Here is an 18825-nt window from a genome sequence, read left to right on the forward strand (position 1 = left end):
TCTCGTAGCCCTGTAGTCTTAAAAGGAGTGAGTTCTGTGCTAGAACCCAAAATTCCAGTGAGTGGCAGAGACGGCCTGCCCCTCGTGATGAGGCCCAACTCTCACGGCCGGCCTCACCCCGAGGAGGAGGGAGGCATCGCTGGGGATGTAGTCACGTCCCTTGTGGATTAGAGCTCAGGGGCCTCTGGGGACATACTCAGAGCCCCTGGAGGGTGCGGTGGCCAGCCCTCCCTGCCCCCTGTGGCTGGCACTTACGATGTTCTTGAAGAAGTGCACTACGGGGTTCTCGTCTTGGGGCCGGCCGTGCTGAGACTTCTGGGGCAGGGAGCCATAGTGGGCAGTTCTCGCCGCGTGATGTCCATCCTGAAAGAGAGAGTATGGTGACCTCAGGCCGGGTTCCGCCTGTCGGGCCTCCCTGGAAAGCTGCCTCTCTCCTCCTCTGGGCATCTAGATTCTGTTAAAAATTTTTTTAAACATTTTTTATTTTATGTTTTGAGAGAAAAAGAGAAAGACAGAGAGAGAGAGAGAGAGAGAGAGCAGGAGAGGGGCAGAGAGAGAGGGAGACACAGAATCCAAAGGAGGCTCCAGGCTCCAAGCCGTCAGCACAGAGCCCGACGCGGGGCTCCAACCCACGAACCGCAAGATCATGACCTGAGCTGAAGTCGAAAGCTCAACCGACTGAGCCCCCCAGGCGCCCCTAGATTCTGTTTAGACCAGGACCTCACACTGGGAAGTGGCTGACCCGGCAGGGGACACTCCCGGGGCATCAGGGGACCAGGAGCATCCCGGGGGTCAGGCTGCAATGTTCTGGGCTGCGTCTCCATCACCGAGCCAGGCTCTGGCTCCCCAGAGGTCACATACACACCGCACAGGAGGGCGGAGTCCACCCACGACGGACACGGGGCAAGCCGGCGTTCATTCCCCAAGCTGCTGGCATGGGTAAAAGAAAATACTCTGGAATTTTGGATCGGACCACCACTAACAGCAGAAGACCAGCCTGTCTCGGCTCCGGGGTGGCTGCATCGCATGAACTAGCGTCTGTTTCCCGTCAGCGTGTCAGGTCACAGGGTCCCTGGGCCTCCGCCCCATTTGGGACGGTCACGTCCGGAGCAGAGGGAAGGGCCGTGGGGAGTGACGCCCAGGGCTTCCCCACTCGGCGAGTGCTGCCGGGACGACGCCGGATGGGGGCACCGATGGGGGGGGAGGTCCACCAAGCAGCAGCTTCCAGTGACCCCACGGGCCGAGTATTGGCCGCCTGTGCCCACCAGCAGGAGACACGGGCTCATCCCACAGCGTCAGCACTCCGGGGCTTTCCTCCCGCTCGCCCAGAGACAGAACAGGGCGAAGAAGGTCCGAGGAGTCGGCGCCAGACGGGCCCTACACCCGCGACGGGGATTTCCTTTAAAGCAAGTCAGACAAATGCGCTGGCGTCACTGGGGGTGCCGCCCCCGTCCGCTCTGTGCCTGTTGCACGAGATGACGCTTTCTTAGGAGACACGTGTCACCAGGACGGCTGCAGCCGGCTTCTGCAGAACGCAGTGCCTTTGAGGGGCCTCCTGTGAGCGGCGCCAGCTGCACCCCCGACCGGGGTGGCTGGAGTGACAGGTGCCCTGTCCGCGGCACCTCGTTGCCGGTGACATCTGAGGCTGTCCCCAGACGCCCCCTTCCCTGCCTCAGAGCACCGGGCCTGAAACCCCGCGGTCGCCCTGGCCTCCGGGAACAAGTCCTGTACGTCTCCCTTTCACATCTCTTGAATCCCTTCCCCTCCCCTGCTACTGACATTAAGACAAGAGCCGTGAGCTTCTCCTCTGATTCCTCCCTCGGCAGCCCAGACACACCTGTGAACCCTTCCCTCCACTCCCACCCCTGCTCTGCCTCACCAAATACGGCATCTTCTCTCTGGCTGGACATCTCGCTGTGCTGCGGACAAGGTGTCCTGTGCCCTGCCGGCCTGAGCAGACTGCTTAGGTCGCTTTCCATACAGAGCCTCACACAAAGAATTGATCTTAAGTCACTAGGAGGATGGTCTGGGAATCACACGCTTCTTTTGTTACATGCCCAGTGAAGACTGACTTGACTTGGGCTCCGGGCTGTAAATTGTCAGCTGCACAAGTAATCTGAGGTAGTCACACAGTTACGACTACATTGGTATATTTTTAGTGGCCTGGTTCTAAAATGACATTTAGCGAGTCATATTTCTATATACTAAGCAAAGAACAGTTAAAGAGGAAAATTTGAAAACACTACCATGTGTAATAGCATCAAAGAAACAAAAAGTTATGTACGAATCTAGAAAAGCAAGGATAGGATCCTTCTGCTCAACACCAGGAAAGGCTGGAGGAAGAAAGCAAAGGAGGCTTGGGTGAGCAGAGAGATGTACCATATTCATGGATGGGAAGACTCAACATGGTCAAGATGTCAATTCTCCCCAGGTTGCTCCACAGATTTAATGCGCTTCCAGTCAAAGTCCCAGTGAGGTTTTCTTTAGATGTAGACAAACTGTTTCTATAACTATACAGAAATGCAAAGGAACCAAAAAAGCCAAAAAAATTGCGGAAGAGAAGAATAAAGTTCGAGGAGGCACATCACTTGATTTTAAGATTTCTATACAGTAATAGTAATCAAGGGAGTGTGGTGTTAGAGGAGAGAGAGACACATAGATCAGTGGAACTCTACTGCATCCAGAAATAGCCCCCTCCCCCACCCCCCGCCAAATATGATCAGTTGATTTTTGAGAAAGGTGCAAGACCATTCAACGGAGAAAAGACAGTCTTTTCCAGAAAATGTTATTGGGGCAACAGCTTCTCCATACCCCCCAAATGAACCTCAATCCCAAATCACACCTATAAAAAAGTTAACTCAAAATGGATTCTAGATCTTTATCTATAATGTCAACCTATAAAATTTCAGAAGAAAACATAGTTCTTAGACCCAACACGCAAAGAACGGCCCATAAAAAACGCTGACAAACCGGACTTGATCAACATTTAGAACTGTTGTTTTGCAAAAGACACCATTAAGAGAATGAAAAGTCACGCTACAGGCTGGAGAAAACACCGGCAAACCACACATCTGACAAAGGACTTGAAAGCAGAACATACCAGCGTATGTTAACTCAGTGGTTAAAAAAAATAACCCAGCTAAAAACGGTGGACAAAATATGGAATTGACACCGCAGGAACCAGGATGGGTGGGGGCCGATAAGCATGTGAAAAGATCCCCAACATCATTAGCCATTAGGAAAATGCAAATCAAAGCCATGGGGCGATACGGCTACACACGTATTACAACGGGGAGAATTAAAAGTACTCACAACACTAAGTGTTGGCGGGGATACGGAACAACAAATGGTCTTGCATTGCTGGCAAGATTGCAAAAACGGTGCGGTCACTCCGTAAAACCATTTGGCAGTTTCTTATAAAGTTAACCATCTGCTTCCCCTATGATCCTGCTTTGAGTGGTAGAAGGAAAAAAAAATATTTTTGGAAGTGATTTTTTTTCCTAGTATGGGTCACCATTTTTGAGGGGAAAAAGTAATTTATTTATTTATTATTTTTTTTTCTTTTTTTTTCAACGTTTTATTTATTTTTGGGACAGAGAGAGACAGAGCATGAACGGGGGAGGGGCAGAGAGAGAGGGAGACACAGAATCGGAAACAGGCTCCAGGCTCTGAGCCATCAGCCCAGAGCCCGATGCGGGGCTCGAACTCACGGACCGCGAGATCGTGACCTGGCTGAAGTCGGACGCTCAACCGACTGCGCCACCCAGGCGCCCCGGGGGAAAAAGTAATTTAAGTCTTAACTGCAAACTTACGTTCATGAGAAAATGCGTCCACAAATGTTTCTTCGCAGCTCAATTCATAATCCCTAAATCTGCAAACAACCCAAATGCTCATCAGTGGGAGAAAGGAGAAACAAAATGGCGTATCCATCCAGGGGAACGCCACTCCCGCCATAAAAGAGAACAAACTTTGGATGCCTGCGACAGCTCAGAGGTATCGCCATGGCGCAGCGCTGAGCAAAAGACGCCGTTCTAGAAAAGATTTCCTTCCGTGCGATCTCATTTATGTGACATTCTTCTAACGATCAAACCACAGCGAGGTGAGCAGGGCGGCACGTGGCAGGAACCGCGATGGGGGAGGGGACGGGTGTGGCGTGGGTTCGACGTGGACGCAGTTGGGACTGTCCTGGGGTGCTGTGGCCTCACAGCAGCTACACAAAAGCCCACCTGGCTGAAAATTCGCAGAACTGGACGTGGCCAATGAGCGTCACTGTGGGTTAGTATCTAAACGAGAGGAGACCCGTCTAGCGGGGCCGTCACGACCAAGCCCGGCGTTGATGGCTACACGTTGCCCCTCCTTGCTGGGCGCCTGGTCCCAGAGTCTGGCCTTCCCTCCACATGCAGCATCTCATTTCCAGGCCCGAGCTCTTGCTCCCACGGCCGCCCTTGCCGCAAAAGCCTTCACCTTCCACATGTGTCTGTCTCCTGAGCAACGCGGTCCCTTGAGGCTGCAAGACCTCACGTGCCGTCGGACTGTTATTTCTCCCTCGGCATCTTACCCCTTCAGCTGGATCTCAACTTTGCGGCCTCGGCAGGGAGCACGCCGCGGGGGTCGGGGAGGCCCTGGCACCAAGGCCTGTGTGATTCGAGCAAGCCGCGGCGTGCGCTGGGGCTTTGATTCATTTGCTCACATGAGAAGCCAGACGCACTGAGGGTCTTCCTCCTAGAATATTACCACCGGGCCCCTGAAGAGCAGCCACGGAAGGAGAATCATTCTCCAGGGAGGTTTATGTCTCAGGGCGTTTCCTAAGACGCTAGACCTCGTGTTTAACCTCCTTATTTTTGGATCACTAACTAAGGAGCTTCTGCGGTGAGCACAGGAAGAAACAATGAGAAACACACCCTGGTTGTCATGGTGATGATGCCCTCGCGCAGCGGTGGGGTGGGGGTGCCAGCTATATCTGAGCCACCCGTTACATATGTCTCTAGTTGTGGTCAAATGTACATGAAATTTACCACCTTTGCCAGTTTTGAGGGCACAGTGCAGTGGCCCACCCACTGCTCAGCACCACCTGCAGAAGCTTCTATTGCCCGAGCTGAGACCCCGTGCTCATCAGACACTAAGTCCCCTCCCCAGCCCCTGGCGCTCGCCCTCTACTCTCTGCCACCACGAACATGACTGTTCTCGGTATCTCATCCGATTTGCCCTGCTACGTCTGGCTTGGCTCACCCACGTTGTCGCCAGGGTCAGAATTTCTTTCCGAGACTTTCAAGGCCGGATAACGCTCTATCGCACGGACACGCCGCATTTAGTTTATCCGTTCACCCGTTGGCCGGCACTTGGGTTGCTCCCACCTTTTGGCCGCTGGTCCGACCAGATCTGGCGAGGCTGATGTGGTCTGGCCACATTTCCGTGGCCTCCGACACCTGGCAGAAGGGACGCCCAGACCCAGACTCCCCCCGCCTCCACAGCGCGAAGTGCAGCTGCCTGGCAGGGAGTCTGAGCTCGAGTAGGGCGCGCACCGTGACGAAGGCCTGTGGGCTCTGCTGGGACGAGGGGCCCACCCGCGGCTGGAGGGCTGTCTGGGCTGTGAGGCCGAGGCCCTCGAAGCCCTGCCCTGGCTCTGCTCAGGTCGTGGTCAGAGCACGGCACCTTTGTCCATAGAGCAGCGGGAGCCCCTGGGAGCCCTGCGGAGTCACTTGAAAGATAGCGGGGTTGGGTTATTGGTCATATTTTAGTCTGTGGGGAGCCTTAGCCCTCACCGTGAACAAGGGGACCTGTTTGCTGGGGCAGGACGGACGGGGAGGATGCTAGGTCTGCACGAAAGAGGGGCAGCTTCCCGGGGCACGAGGGTGACCTGTTGGCCCCACGGTCCAGCTGGGGCCAGGCCGGGCAAGGGCGTGAAGGCCGGGGGCCAGGCGGCAGCCGCCGAGCGTCCCCTGTGGAAACCCTCCGAGTCTCGGGCCAGTGACTTGTCCGGTTTCCTCCCTCAGTCCCACTGGCCCACTGGGCCGGGGCTCCCTTACAGGGGAACGGTTTTTGTCATTTAGTTTTTAAGACACACAGTAATTCTCTGATGAAGAACTTTTGTGTTCACTAAGGTTGAAAAGAAAAGGAGGCCAAACTGTTAACATTTTCCAGTTATTTCTCAAGACTGCTGTGTCCTCGCCCGCGTCTACCCCGTCCCGGGAGCTCGTTTCCTCCGTAGGAGGTTAGCGGGCAAAGGAGGGCGTTCGAAGGTGGGCCACGGGCCGTGGGTGAGGGGCAGGGCAGCGGCTCCCCGTCGGCTGAGAGCTGAGACGCAGAGACGGAGGCCGTGGGAGTCCCACCCCACGTCCACAGGTCTACACCCCAGGCTAGGCCATCTCAACACGGTATCCCCGAAGCGTGTGCCGCTGGACATTTTGGACAAGCGAAATTCGAAAAAAAGAATCTACTGAAAGCATTTCGGCTAACGGGCAAAATAACGCACACTCATATAAAGAAGCCAAAATTTGAAAGGTTGTAGAAGAAATTCTACCACTTAAGGATGACCCTCGTTTCTCAGTTTGGTGAAACTATGTTCAGACCTGGCTTAACGCGCCTAAACACGGCCACGTGTAGGTGCCCTGAAACGCGGTCTCAGAATGCACGGGTGCTACTGTGTTCCTTTTTCTTTTTTTTTTTGGCATCATGACCAATAACACAGCAACTCCTTGATGGCAAATAACGTCATGCTGAGAAGTTTTAAACACCATGGGAGGGAAGCCAGGGGACAAAGAGCAACCATTTCATAAATTTTGGGGGTAAACTGCTTTTTCCACTAACCTCTGTCATCGTGTTGCTTTTGAAAAACAAACAGGATTTTCCCCCCACTTGGGATAATGTCCGTCACCAGCAGGGGGAGCTCATGTACTGGCTTCCAGGCCCCTTCCGCGTTCCGTCCAGACCTCGGGAAGGGATTTTTAACTGTTTTCCAATTAGCCAGGGAGCTGGGAGTTCTTAAACTGACAAGTAATAACAGGAGATTAGTTTCCACCTGACACATCTGAAGATCAATGCACATCAGGTGGGGTAAAGATTCGTTCCTTTGAATACAGCGCCCCGCTCCCGAAAACACGGAGAAGACATTAGTCTACACCACGTTTGCATTTGGATTTGATTAGAGACCAACTGATGGCAGTCATTCCCTCTCAGAAGAAAATGGTGTATCTTGAAAAAAATTAATATCACCGTGCCTGGGGTTTTGCGGTTAGGGAAAAAAAGTTCTGGTTCTTTCTTTCTTTTCTGAGAGAGGAATTTAAAGTCGAGGGAGTCAGCCATCAGCATGTCAAGGAAGGGAATCATAGTGAATCCGTGTCTCCCGGTGGTCTGTGTGCTCGGCGCTCACGGGGCCTGGGCCCCGAGATGCACCTGTGTGTCCCCTGTTGCACCAGGCACAGCCCAGGGAGACTCGGGTCCCCTCCTCTCACGGGCCGGGCTGGGCCTCTCACGGCTGGCCTTTCTCTTCTGGACGGGGGGTGTTGCATGAGTGCAAAGGCGGAGCCGAGACGGTAGTGACTAATCACTAGATGCACGCGCACACATGAAGACAGCTAGAAGATCACCCACGTGTAGACCAAGGGCTTTGATTAGCCACGTGGTCGATGAGGAGCCCGTGTGAGGATCTATTCTTGCCGGTGTTTTACAGCCCAAACTTCACATTCTGGTGCGTCCAGCCCCCTGTCCCTGACGGTCAAGAGTGTTTACAACGTGCGACGACTCGGGATATGTTACAATATTAGACCATCTTTCAAATATCATTAAGTGTGGCCCGGCTTCCTGCGGATCACACGCGTTGACTAACACTACATTCGGTCCCTCCGCCGTTTACTCTGTCGTGCGCTAGTTCGGGGGACGTTGGCCCTTGGAACCCAGTGCGGACCTGACAGTGCGTGTGGCTGGTATCAGCTCCGTCTTTCCTACATGACGGACAAGAAATGAGCTCGCTGCTCCTCACACCGGGCTCTCTCCCCTCAAGCCCTGGTTGGTGCCGAGACCTCCGACGTGCTCCCGGTCTGGCCCGTCAGCTGGCTCGCTGGTGTTCAGCAAACATCGGAGCCTGTGAAGAGAAGCCCGGAGCCGCCGGAGACCCCTTGCAGCGGCCTCACTCTGTGCTACGGCCCCTGACGTCCGGCGACGGTAACGGCAGGGACACTTTTCTTGCTGGCACTTTCCCCATTACGTAAGTCACGCAAGTTCCAGGAGTTTCTCCATGTGTCCCCAAAGGACTCGATTTAAAAAGGGAATTAAGAGAGCAATTGTACTTGCTTTCAAATATGGGGCGTATGATTCTTACGTTCACCCTCGTTGTTTCTGGACCAAAAATGTTGCACGGCACCCTCTGAACCAGCCACTCCACTTAACAGGTGTGACGACCGGTACCCGAGTGGAAAAGGCGCGTGCCGGCCCGTCTCCTAACTTGGGAGTCCGGGGCCCGTGCCTGTGGGGTCGACGTGGGACAGAGGCTGATGCTCCCGACCTAACACTCCTCATGGGCTAGCCGGACGCCCCAAGGGAAAGGTAAGAAAGAAGAATAAAATTTTAAAACCTGGAGGTTTATTTGGTTTATTTTTGTTTAAGTTAGGAGACTTACCTTACGTTAAGCTGTGGAGGTACGATGGGCTAGAAACAGAAATGTTCTCGTGTATAAGGAAAAATTAATGCGTGTTGATGGAGACAGAGGTGTCAGCTAATGCCCGGAGCACTGGGGACCCGTGCCCTCCACTCGTCCCTCCAAAATTGGTTCCTGCTTGTTTTGGCGACCGTGATGGCCGGGGACAAGGAGAGCAAGTCTGGTTAATGAAGCGGGATGTCTCTGCTTCGTTGTTGGTATAAAGGCTGCGGTTCTATGCACCGAAAGCTAGAAGCCAGTTCGCTCCCACTGTCCAGGGGAAGTTATGGCTCCACGCGAATGACGGTCTCATCCGCGTCATTCTGTTTTGTTCCTGTCACTGAAACCAGCCCACCAACCAGCCGTCCAACAGACAAACATATCTTGGATACTTACTCGTGTAGCGGACAGGGTCGACAACACGGAGCGCTGCCCATACCCATGGCGTGGCAGGGAGGACACTTACCGTTTAGGAGGTTTCCCCAGACATCTTGAGAGGGCGGGAGTAAAGGAACGTGCCCTTTGCTTTTTACCCCCAGAGAAATCTTTGCTTCTGTGGCGGTCTCGGAAAACTCAGATCCGGGGAGCCGCGTGGTTAATCCCTTTCCCTGTTTGGAGCCACGGACTGTAATGGTGTCATTATTGTTCTGAGTGGCCCACACCTAAGCAAGACTTGGAATCAACACAACGGTTTTCTCTTGTGAAAGTGGTCATGAGTCCTAATACGCTTCTGCATACGATGTACTTTACACTTATGAACCGCTAACAGTTTACTACGAAACCTGGATACTTTCCTGCCCCTTCTCTCGTACTTCACGCTTCTTCCACGGCGTGTACAAACCCTTTACGTCCACAAACAATCTTGCTTAAATGGTTTATCCTCCTGGAGGACTTCCTGAAAGACTCCGTGCCTGAACAGCCTCCTCTTTCTATCCAAGACTCTTCCGTATACCTGCCCAGCCACACCTATTTCCTACCGTAGAACTGGCCTGTCCGCCCCCTCCTACCCCGTCCTGTCGACCTCGGGGAGGTAAGGACCGTGGCATCTTCCTGTTCCCACCGTGGCCACTGGCCCAGGTGCCGACCCAGGTGCCACTGAGGTAAGTGTTATTGAATCCAGCGTGTGCACCAAGGGGCACAAGTTTGGGGACGAAATGACAGGTCCGACCAAGAGGTATTCGAGGCGTCACCTTCGTCCCTTTCAGAGCGGGTCCCGGTGTGTGGGGTGGAATCCCCAGGGGCGTTGCTCTGATCCACACATCCCAGATGCCCACGGCCCCCGGGTGTTCCCAGAAACCACCGATGGACACGAGGTTCTCCTACAGCCCGTCGGGCCTCGCTCACTAGTTCTGTTCACGTACGTTTTCCAGAGGAAGCAATGATGCCATTTTGTCCAGACTTCTGCCGTGCCTCGGGAGACAGGGTTAGTTTTTGTTTCCGTTTCCGTTGTTGGCAAGGTCAAGGCATTTTAGATTTTGTAAACCGGAGAGAGTTCTTTTCCGTCCGGATGATATGTGCAAGGTGCCCTGTGCAAGTTTAAGAATATGTTTGCTCCTGGATTGCTGACTCGAGTGAGTTTAATTAAAGCTGCGGCTTCTTCCTTTGGTGAGAGAGAGAGAGAGAGAGAGAGAGCTGTGCAGTGGCAGCGGATGTCTTTTCTCTATTTCTGGAGGACTTTACAGGCAGACCTGTGATCCAGATGGAAATTCTAGGTTACCTGGCGGTTGTCCCGAAGCGGCCTTCTCCGCGGACACTGGGAAGTCAGAGCGCCGGCCGGTGCGGGCTGCTGGCAGGAGAGTGGTGTGGGGTTTGTGCTGTTCCTGGCGTTCAGGAGGGACTGTCGCTTTGTCCCGCGATCGGAGGGACCAGCTCCAAGGTCGGCAGAGAATGAAGCTGTGGGAAACTACCCCCCGCCCGCCTCCCCTGCGGGGACGGCTCTCCCTCCCTTGGCCGCTGGTGCGGGGCTGAGGCCAGAACCAGGATCTCCAGGAAATGAACCGAAATGCGAGCCTGAGGCCGTCACCCTGGGCGCAGAGAGACGCGGCCAGCCTAGTGTCTCGGCCCGCGGTGCCTGGTGCTCAACCCCCTCATCCTGGGAAGTGGGTGCCTTGGAGGGGAGGGCGACGGAGGTGGACCAGGGGTGCCCGTTGGGGCAGGAAGCGGTTCCCAAGTTGGGGAGAAATGGTGGAGAGTTTGCCGCCCTCCTGGGCTCTGTCTCCCATCAGCGAGCTGGTGCACCCGGTGCCTCACGGGCGCTTTAGTGAGGAGTCCGCGTGGGAGCGCGTCTGCGAGGACCAGCGTGTCATCTCCACCTTGTCACAGGCAGCCCCCCCCCCCCCCACTTGCTGCAGGAAACCGGGGACGGCTCGTAGAGGAAGGAACCGGTGGTCTTCCCCGCAGGAAAGCTCCGTGCCGCACAGCTGGGGCAGCGGGCGCTGACCAGAGCCGGAGTCCGGCTCAGCTCCGGTCTCTGCCGCTTCCCTGCCGGCTCCTCCAAAGCGGTGGGAGGCAGGGTCGGAGGTCGGCCCGCACCGCTCTGACTTCTGCCCCTTGCAGACACACATGCTTAATGACCTCAGTGTGTCCAGCGTGCACGGTAGACTCTTCCTGGCAGGAGCATCGGGCTAGCTTCCCGGGGGACAGAAGCCAAAACCATTTCCCTGGACGTCTTTCCTGGGCTTGGAACCCAGTTGTCTTCGTGCGCAGGTTGTGCACAAGCATGTTCGGAGCTGCGGGGTCTGGACAGTCTTCTTCGGAAGGAAAAGGCAAATTGCGAGATGCTTTCCGGCAGGTAAGGGCCGTGGGCCCCCAAGGCGGCTTCGGTGGGCAGAACGGACCGCCGGCCCCGCTCTGGGGCGAGGACATCCAGGTGGCCTGCGTGCCCCCCCGCCCCAGGGGCTTGGTGGGCTCCCGGTCTCCACGGCTAGACCTCCAGCGCCCGCCCAAGGTGCAGCCGTCGAAATCATTCGACTCTGTCCGAGCCGTCTGTCCGGCGACGATGAAGAAATCGGACCCAGGAAACGCCAAGGAGGAGCACGAGGGAATCTCTGGAGGCCTCCCCGTGTGCGTGACGAGCGTTCTGTTCCTAACAAGCCTAGCGCACAGGAAGTCATGCCCCGATGGCTGCCGCCTCAGCAAGACTGGAGTCCCCACGTGCGGCTACAGGCGTCCCCGAACACCGCCACACCGTCGTCCTCAAAGGAACGTCATCTGACACTCTTAATTTCTGGTCGAGAAACTGGGGTCTGAGGGCAGAAACCGGTGAGCCCGAGGCCAGAGCCGGTGAGCGGCAGAGGGGGGCCTGCGGTTGCCGGGGCCACCGCGTGTCCCTCCTGGGCAGCTCAGGCCTCGCGCGGCCGAGGGGCAGGGCTCCCGGGCTGGGGCGGCACGTTCGCCCCTACTATGTCGCTCCGTTAGCACGGGATCCGCACGGTGTGGGCAGCGCTCGTGGCTGCTTTCGCTGTTGTTGATGCTTTAAGGTGAGGACGGGAGCCCGGTGGTCAAATCAGAGCCACAGCCCGTGTGTCCGATTCGTGCTCGGCGCTTTTCCGCAGTACGAAGTCTTTGGTCCCTTAAACCCGTTGCGCGTGGTGGCCGCCCCTCACCCTCTCCGGCCCCAGCGAGGCCCGAGGGACCGGGAGCTGGAGAGCAAGCAAGAGTGTGTGCCGTCCCCTTGCCGCCCCTCGCTCGTCCCCGGGGCCCACGTGGCGGCCACACGCGGGGCGCTGGCTGCGGGACCAGGTGTCCCGCGTAAGGCTCGACACACCCACGGCACCCTCCGGCTCTGGGCGTATCCCGCCCCTCTTTCGTCCACAGGCCCTCGCTTCACGCAGTGATGCCAAGACGGGGACCCTGTGCGGGGCGAGGTGGCCGGCTGTGCAGAGCAGGACCCCAGGAGAACAGGCTTTGCTGCTCCCCTCCACCGGTGTGCTCCCTGCTCCTCTCTTGGAATTCTTGCCTTTCCGACCTGCTTTTGGGTTCCCGAATACGATGCCCTCCTCGTCAGCTTGTAGCTACCCCTCCTCGCCTGCTGTGGTCACGCGCCTCCCTGGAAAAGTGGAGCTCTGTATTCCTAGAACAGATGTCGGGTCTCCCGGAATCCAAGAACTCCTGGTGGGGAGTTGGCTCTCAAAGGCCGGGGGCAGCGCTGGGACCCATCTGCCCTTGGATGGGTTACCTCTGATTTCATGGCAGTTCTCCTAGGCTTTCCTATCTTTTTGGTGTATTTGCAGAGGGCAGAGAGATCGACCACGACAGAGAGAGAGAGAGAAGGAAGAGTATTCTGGAAGGTAGGAAGGCGGTGCTCATCGACCCCGTTGGAGTTTCCAAACCACAGGGGCGGGAAGGCACTCTTGGTTCTGAGAGCTGAGAGTCAGCTGTTCATATTGTGGTTTCATCCAGCGGCCTTCCTTCCCTCCGCAAGCCTGTTTCAAGTGCTCTTGGTCACAGATGCTCAGACAAGTGCATTTTGAAACCGTTTAGTGCCACCCTTGCGATCCTTCCCCACGGCGGGTGCCGTCAGACCTCCAGTAAACACACCCACCTTCTTGAAAGAGTAAGGAATCCCAAGCTGCTGGGGGAAGGCGTTCCAAGTAACGGGAAGTCCTTGCTCAGAGAGAAGACCCCAGCTGGAGAAGAGCACGGCCGTGCCACCTGCTGAGGCCCTCTCTGCAGAAAGGGGGTTCCGGGGGGCGGGTTCCGAGGTCCTCAGACCAGGCCGCCCCACCTTCCGTGTGCACCTGATGCACAAGCACCTCCTGAAAAGCATTTCGCGTCCCGAGCACCCACCGCATGGATCACGGACGCAGCGGCCCTTGGAACTCAGCCCGTGAGGGGCCTTCGGGGTCAGCGAGGACTTTGTCGAGCCCACGGGCTGGGTCTGTGTGGCGAATTTGCCCTTGGTTCCGGCTCAGGCTCTGTCTTGGAATTCCCGTCACTTAACAGGCATGTGAATACGTACACAGTCAGCTGGTACTTTCCGTGTTTTAACAGCCTTCTCGTGTGCATCCTCCAAAGCCAATCCCAATCCTACTTGGACTGGAACGGGGTCTCCATGACCGAACAAAGGATAAAGGCAGAGGAGGACCCATTTCCAGGAGCCTGCAGTGCGTCCTGTGTGCCTTACGACGTGTCCGCGTGGTCCCGCAAAGATGCTGTTGGGCAGAATGTTTCTTTCTTTCAGGTCAGGTTTTTTTGACGGATGCACAAAAGTCAGTCTGGGGTGAGGACGTGGAGGAGAGGGGTGTTGTTTTTTCTCTGCCAAGCAGTTCTTTAAAAGAGGAAAATCAACATTCCGTTCAAAGTGTCTTGACATGACCTCAGGAGCACAGCCCTGTGTTCCTCGACTTTGCATCTGGGCGGTTCCGGTGAAGTCTCGGCCTCTCCGTGGATCCGTCTGCTTCCGATGGCAACTGTCTCCTCAGCGGAGGAGAGAATGAGGCAGGGAGGTGCCGGGTGGCGGCAGGGTGAAGGGAGCAAGCCAGCCCCCCCTGGGGCTTCTAACTCCGCTGTGGGGCTCACTGCTGTCCCGTCACACACGCTGCTGTGGCTTTGGCACTCCGGTGGCTTTGCCGGGTGTCTGGGACCACGCACCTCCCGGGTAGGGTGTTTGCTTTGACCGAGGAGCCTCTGAGAGAGGCCTTCCCAAAGCGAGTGGAGCAGGAGCTGAGATGCCGGCCGCCGCGTGGACGCTCGCGGGTGGGGGCTCTCCACACGCACGTGGGGACAGCGGGCTCACCGTCCTGTCCATCGTCTCCGGGCCTCGCTTCCCCACCTTCTGCATTCTCCCAGGTGAAAAACTCAGACATCCGGGTCCGGCGCCTGCTGGAGGCCTGCGGCCGCCGGCTTGCATGTGGGCCGCCCCCACGAGCAAGGAGCACTGTTACTCCCGCCCGACTTAGGGCCTCCTCTTTCCTGTTGCCCCCCTGCCAGCCAGACGCGCCCGGGGGCTCTAGGCGCTGCAAGCAGTAGAGGACAGGCGGTGGCTTGTCCTTCATCCCAGCGCAGGCTCGGCCGAGCCCGGGCGGGGACAGCGACCCGCCACCCGACTTCCCAAGGGCACGCGTCACGTGACAACCCAACCAGCGAGGGCTCCACGCGTGTCAGGCGGTTTCCAAGGGCGGGTCGACCCTGGCGCGCCGAGGCCCCCGTGGCCCTGTGGGCTCGTCCGCTGCCCCGGCCCCGCGGCCGGCCCTGCCCCGGGCACCTGCGCGGGACCCCACTCGCGGATTCAAAGGCCCCTGGAAGGGTTTTCTGCCACCACGCCTTTCCTTTGCCTGCTTCCCCTCAGGGGCTGCCCCACTCGCTTTGGCAAAAGTGACTTCCCCACGCATTCGCGACCTGCTGTGGCCCGGACGCGGCCCGTGCTGACCGAGGACGGGGAGGGCCTGGCAGGGTCAGCGCGTCTTACCTGGTACATGTTGCACAGCCCGGGCTGGCTGCGGGCATGAGAGGGCACAGGGCTCCTTCTCTGCTTGAGCCAGGGCACCTGCCGGGGGACACAGAGTGGCCGTTGAGTCCACGAGGCACCAGCGGCGAAGCCCCCAAGTCCTCCACCAGACGTCCCCTCCTGACCGGGCTCGGCAAGCCCCCGCGCGGCGAGGAGGGTTAGTGGGGGACGGAGGTCAGGGGAGACGGTGTGAGGATGATGGGTGCTGGCCGCCAAGGGCGCGGGGCGGGAGGAGACGGCAGGGAGAGAAAGGAGCGAGAGGAGAGATTCAGGGGCGAGGCTGGGGCTCCGGCCCAGTCATGTGAGCCAGGTTTCTTAGCGCTGGTCGTGGCGGGCCCAGCCCTGTAAGGCTTCGCACGGAGGCAGCGCGTTCCGGGCGGCGTGATGCGCTAACGGGCTTTCCCGGCCTGCGTGGAGCGGGTGCCCGTAGAGGCTTCTTCCCCGTAGAGCAGCTGTGGCCGCTTCCGTGCGGGACGTACGGTCGAGACCACGCCCGCTCCGCGGGGGACACAGGGCGCCGGGAAGTAGTTCCGCGAGGAACGCGGTGGCCGAAGTCAAGCCAGGCGACGGTGCGGGGTCACGCTCTCTGACACGTCTCCTGCTGCCGCCGAGACCGAGGAGCTTAATATTAACGTAACGTTCCTGGACGTGAGCTGCGCGTTAACCTGGACTCTGAGCGCGATCGCCGTAAATCTTCCTCAGTAGCGTTTGCCTCTAGTGTCGCGTTCTCCCTGCTCTGTTTGCTCCAGGGAAGTACCTGCGTGTCATGCGATTTTGAGTGGTGTGGTTGACAGTATTGCAGGACCAAGGAAAATGGCCTGCAGAGAGGTCCTCTTGTCTGCGCGTCGCAGAATGGTGTGTGCGTGGGTGAGAGACGGAGAGAGGGAGACACACAGAGAGAGGCTGGTAGAGAGACAGAGAGAGACAGAGGCAGAGAGACAGAGAAGCTGGTAGAGACAGAGACAGAGAGACAGAGAGAGGCTGATAGAGAAACAGAGACAGACAGAGAGAGGCTGATAGACAGAGACAGAGAGACTGACAGAGAGAGGCTTCAGAGAGAGGGAGAGAGAGGCAGGGAGGGAGGGAAGGAGCCTTACAGTGGTCAAGAGACAAAATCAACATAATAGGTTTCAAGAGATGTCTCAGGTTGGCTACAGATTAAATGAATGTTTTAGAAACAGGTTACCAGCTGGTTATGTGTGGAAATGAACAGTGGTTATGATACATAAGAATGTTAGGACGCTCTAGAAGTATTATTGCAAAGTGAGCACACGGGGTTTCCAGAGGCAACTCTGGGGCGAGTCTGGGCTCAGCTCTACGTCCCACAACTGATCCTCCCCCGCGAGAGGGGATCTTTCTGTTCCGGTAAGAAGCCCTGGTGAGTTTAGTTCAGGGTCCTGAGCACTTAAGAGGAAGGCGACTGAGTATTTGGGTTCAAGTACGTCTGGGAGGGTACGCCTGGGGTGGCTTCTGCCTTGATGAGGCCGGGTTGTCCCCGCAGGGCGTGACGTGCCTCAGAGGGTGGCAGAAAGGCAAGTCTGTTACGCCCTTGGCCAAAAGGCAAAGAAGAATTCTCCAGTTTGTTTCCCCCGTTTGGGACAATGTCCCTTCTTAAGGACGGGGCTCAGCTCCTCGAGCTGTGTCAGGTGGCTGGGGGGGTCCGTGTCAGCTGCCTCCGTGGGCTGCTGGCCACGCAGCTCAGGGCGGGGAGGCTGGGGGCCGGGACCTGCCTGGCTTGCAGGAGACATGCCCCCCCCCACCCCACACCTGCAGGAGGGGAACGCGGCTTCCTCCCCCCTCTGCAGGCGGTGCTCGGCCTGCTTCTTCTGCACAGGTGTGGGCAGGGGTGCAGCCCACGGGCCTGCGACGATGGCAAGAAGGGCCCCTGAGAGGAGCCCTCGTTCCTGTGACTCTCCCTGCCCATCAGACTTTCTTAGGAAGCAGAGGAAGGCTCCAGAGCACCTAAGGGTGTGGTGTAGACGTGTGTAGAAACGCTTACTATGTGAGCCAGAGTTTGACCAGAGATTCTCCGGTGGTTAAACGCTCTAGACGCTCCCAGGAGCTCCGGAGAGCGGGGTACGCTCCCTGAGATGTCAAGTCAAGATCTCCATCAGCCGGCCAGAAATTCCTGCCACCAAGTGGCTCATGTTTTACCCAAAGGAAAATCAATAGATGCCCCGTATGGAAATGAACGTCGAAGGAGGTGAGCATCTCCCGGCAGAGTTTGTTGGAGAGGTCAGTGCGTCCAAATTAATCACATTCTTGCTCTTGTGCCTAGTTCATCCACGACCCAACCTTATGCATGACCTTCACACTCGCCGACGCCCCCCAACGCCAGACTGCCCGGGTTCCTGGGACCCCCTCGGAGGTACCCTCAGCGGGGCACACAGTCGCTCGGGAAGTGCTGCCCTGGGGACTGTGTCCCACACACACAAAGGGGACCGGAGTGTGCTCAGTGCCCACGTCTGCCCACCCGCGTGGGACGGCACTCCCAGACACGCGCTGCACACGTCGAGCAGAACGAGAGCAGTCACGGCAGAAAGACTGGGACGCTTAGCTGTCTGTCCGTGGAGAGAAAAGAGTAAATGAATGTCTGTGCAAAAGCACACGAGCGAGAAAGAGACCTGGGTGTGCACAGGTGGCAGGTGCTCACACACTCACCTGTTGGCTGTCCCATCAGGGGACCACAACCACACCAGTGATGCATGTAGTGAGGGAGGGAGGGAACCCGAAGGAGGCAGCTTAGGAAATTCACGAGCAATTAGTACACCACCGTTGGTCTGTCAAAATGTTTAATGAATGCATAAAAAGGAAGAAATGTCTATAAAACAAAAGTTCATCACAAAATCAAACTGGCATACAATCACCAGAAGGCAGTCAGCATCAAACCCATCAGCATAGCGTACAGACCTGTGGCTCGTACAGAGGACACGGCAAGGCCCCCACCGTCCTAACTCAGGTCCCGCCCGCTGACACCAGTGGCCGTGGACTCGGGGGCAGGTGCCGCGCGGCCCGGAGGACCCAACACACATGTCCTACCACGTCCCTCCTGCCGCCTCTGAACACCACACTCCCCACGAGAGTACAGAACGTATCTACACAACTGGGATATTACACGAACAATGAGGAATTGAGCTACGGCAGAACTAAAATGTGTTAAATGAAATTAAAAGGCAGCAAACAGGACGCGGTGATTAATCTACAAGACCGATGACACGCCATAGCAGTAAATGACAAACGGTCTTCATCCCGTACAACCAAAGCTAGCGGCCTACACATCATCCTCAGTGCTGAACAACGGAGAGCAGGTTATAAACGGAGCCTTGACAGTGAATGCAGAAAGGCAAGATCATCAGTGCAGGACCAACTTTCAAAAACTCTTAAAATACAGCGGTATGGAGAAATCCGCGATGGGCATGTTCTGGCTGCATTCTTACTTGGGAACCGTCCAGGTGTTACATCACCGTGTCCGGCTTAGATTTTCATCAGACCTCACCTCTTCAAGATAAAAAGGAACATGGACAGTTTCCAAAGCTAACGGTCAGGGCCCGAGTGGCCGCAGCCCCCGTGTGGGCACGTGAGGTCTGACGGGGTGGGGACGGCAGCGGGGGGGTGGGGGGGTGGGGAGGGACAGCTCTGAGAGCCGCCCTTCTCACAAAGACCACATGCATCTTAAACTTTGTCCTAAACGCCTGTCCGTTCCTCCCGGGACCCCACGTCCCAGGGCGTTGGAAAACCTGTCCTT

At 56.9% G+C, this 18825-nt stretch overlaps 1 protein-coding gene across 6 annotated transcripts in view; it reads right to left on the reverse strand.

Moving 5' to 3' along the window:
- The window catches only part of MBP (myelin basic protein), a 118931-nt gene that overhangs the window by 11227 nt on the left and 88879 nt on the right, over positions 1–18825 (reverse strand). For 4 of the 6 annotated variants that reach the window (XM_086683253.1, XM_086683257.1, XM_086683258.1 and 1 more), the window contains 2 exons: positions 15042–15119; positions 256–363 (listed from right to left, as the gene is read on the reverse strand). In XM_086683253.1, the coding sequence (XP_086539379.1) occupies positions 256–363; positions 15042–15119 (186 nt within the window). The remainder of the gene's footprint in view (positions 1–255; positions 364–15041; positions 15120–18825) is intronic. The other 2 variants (XM_086683255.1, XM_086683256.1) reach the window with 1 other exon arrangement.

The sequence above is a fragment of the Puma concolor genome, chromosome D3 (assembly GCF_028749965.1).
Source record: "Puma concolor isolate L17-30 chromosome D3, mPumCon1.1.hap2, whole genome shotgun sequence".
NCBI classification, from domain to species: domain Eukaryota; kingdom Metazoa; phylum Chordata; class Mammalia; order Carnivora; family Felidae; genus Puma; species Puma concolor.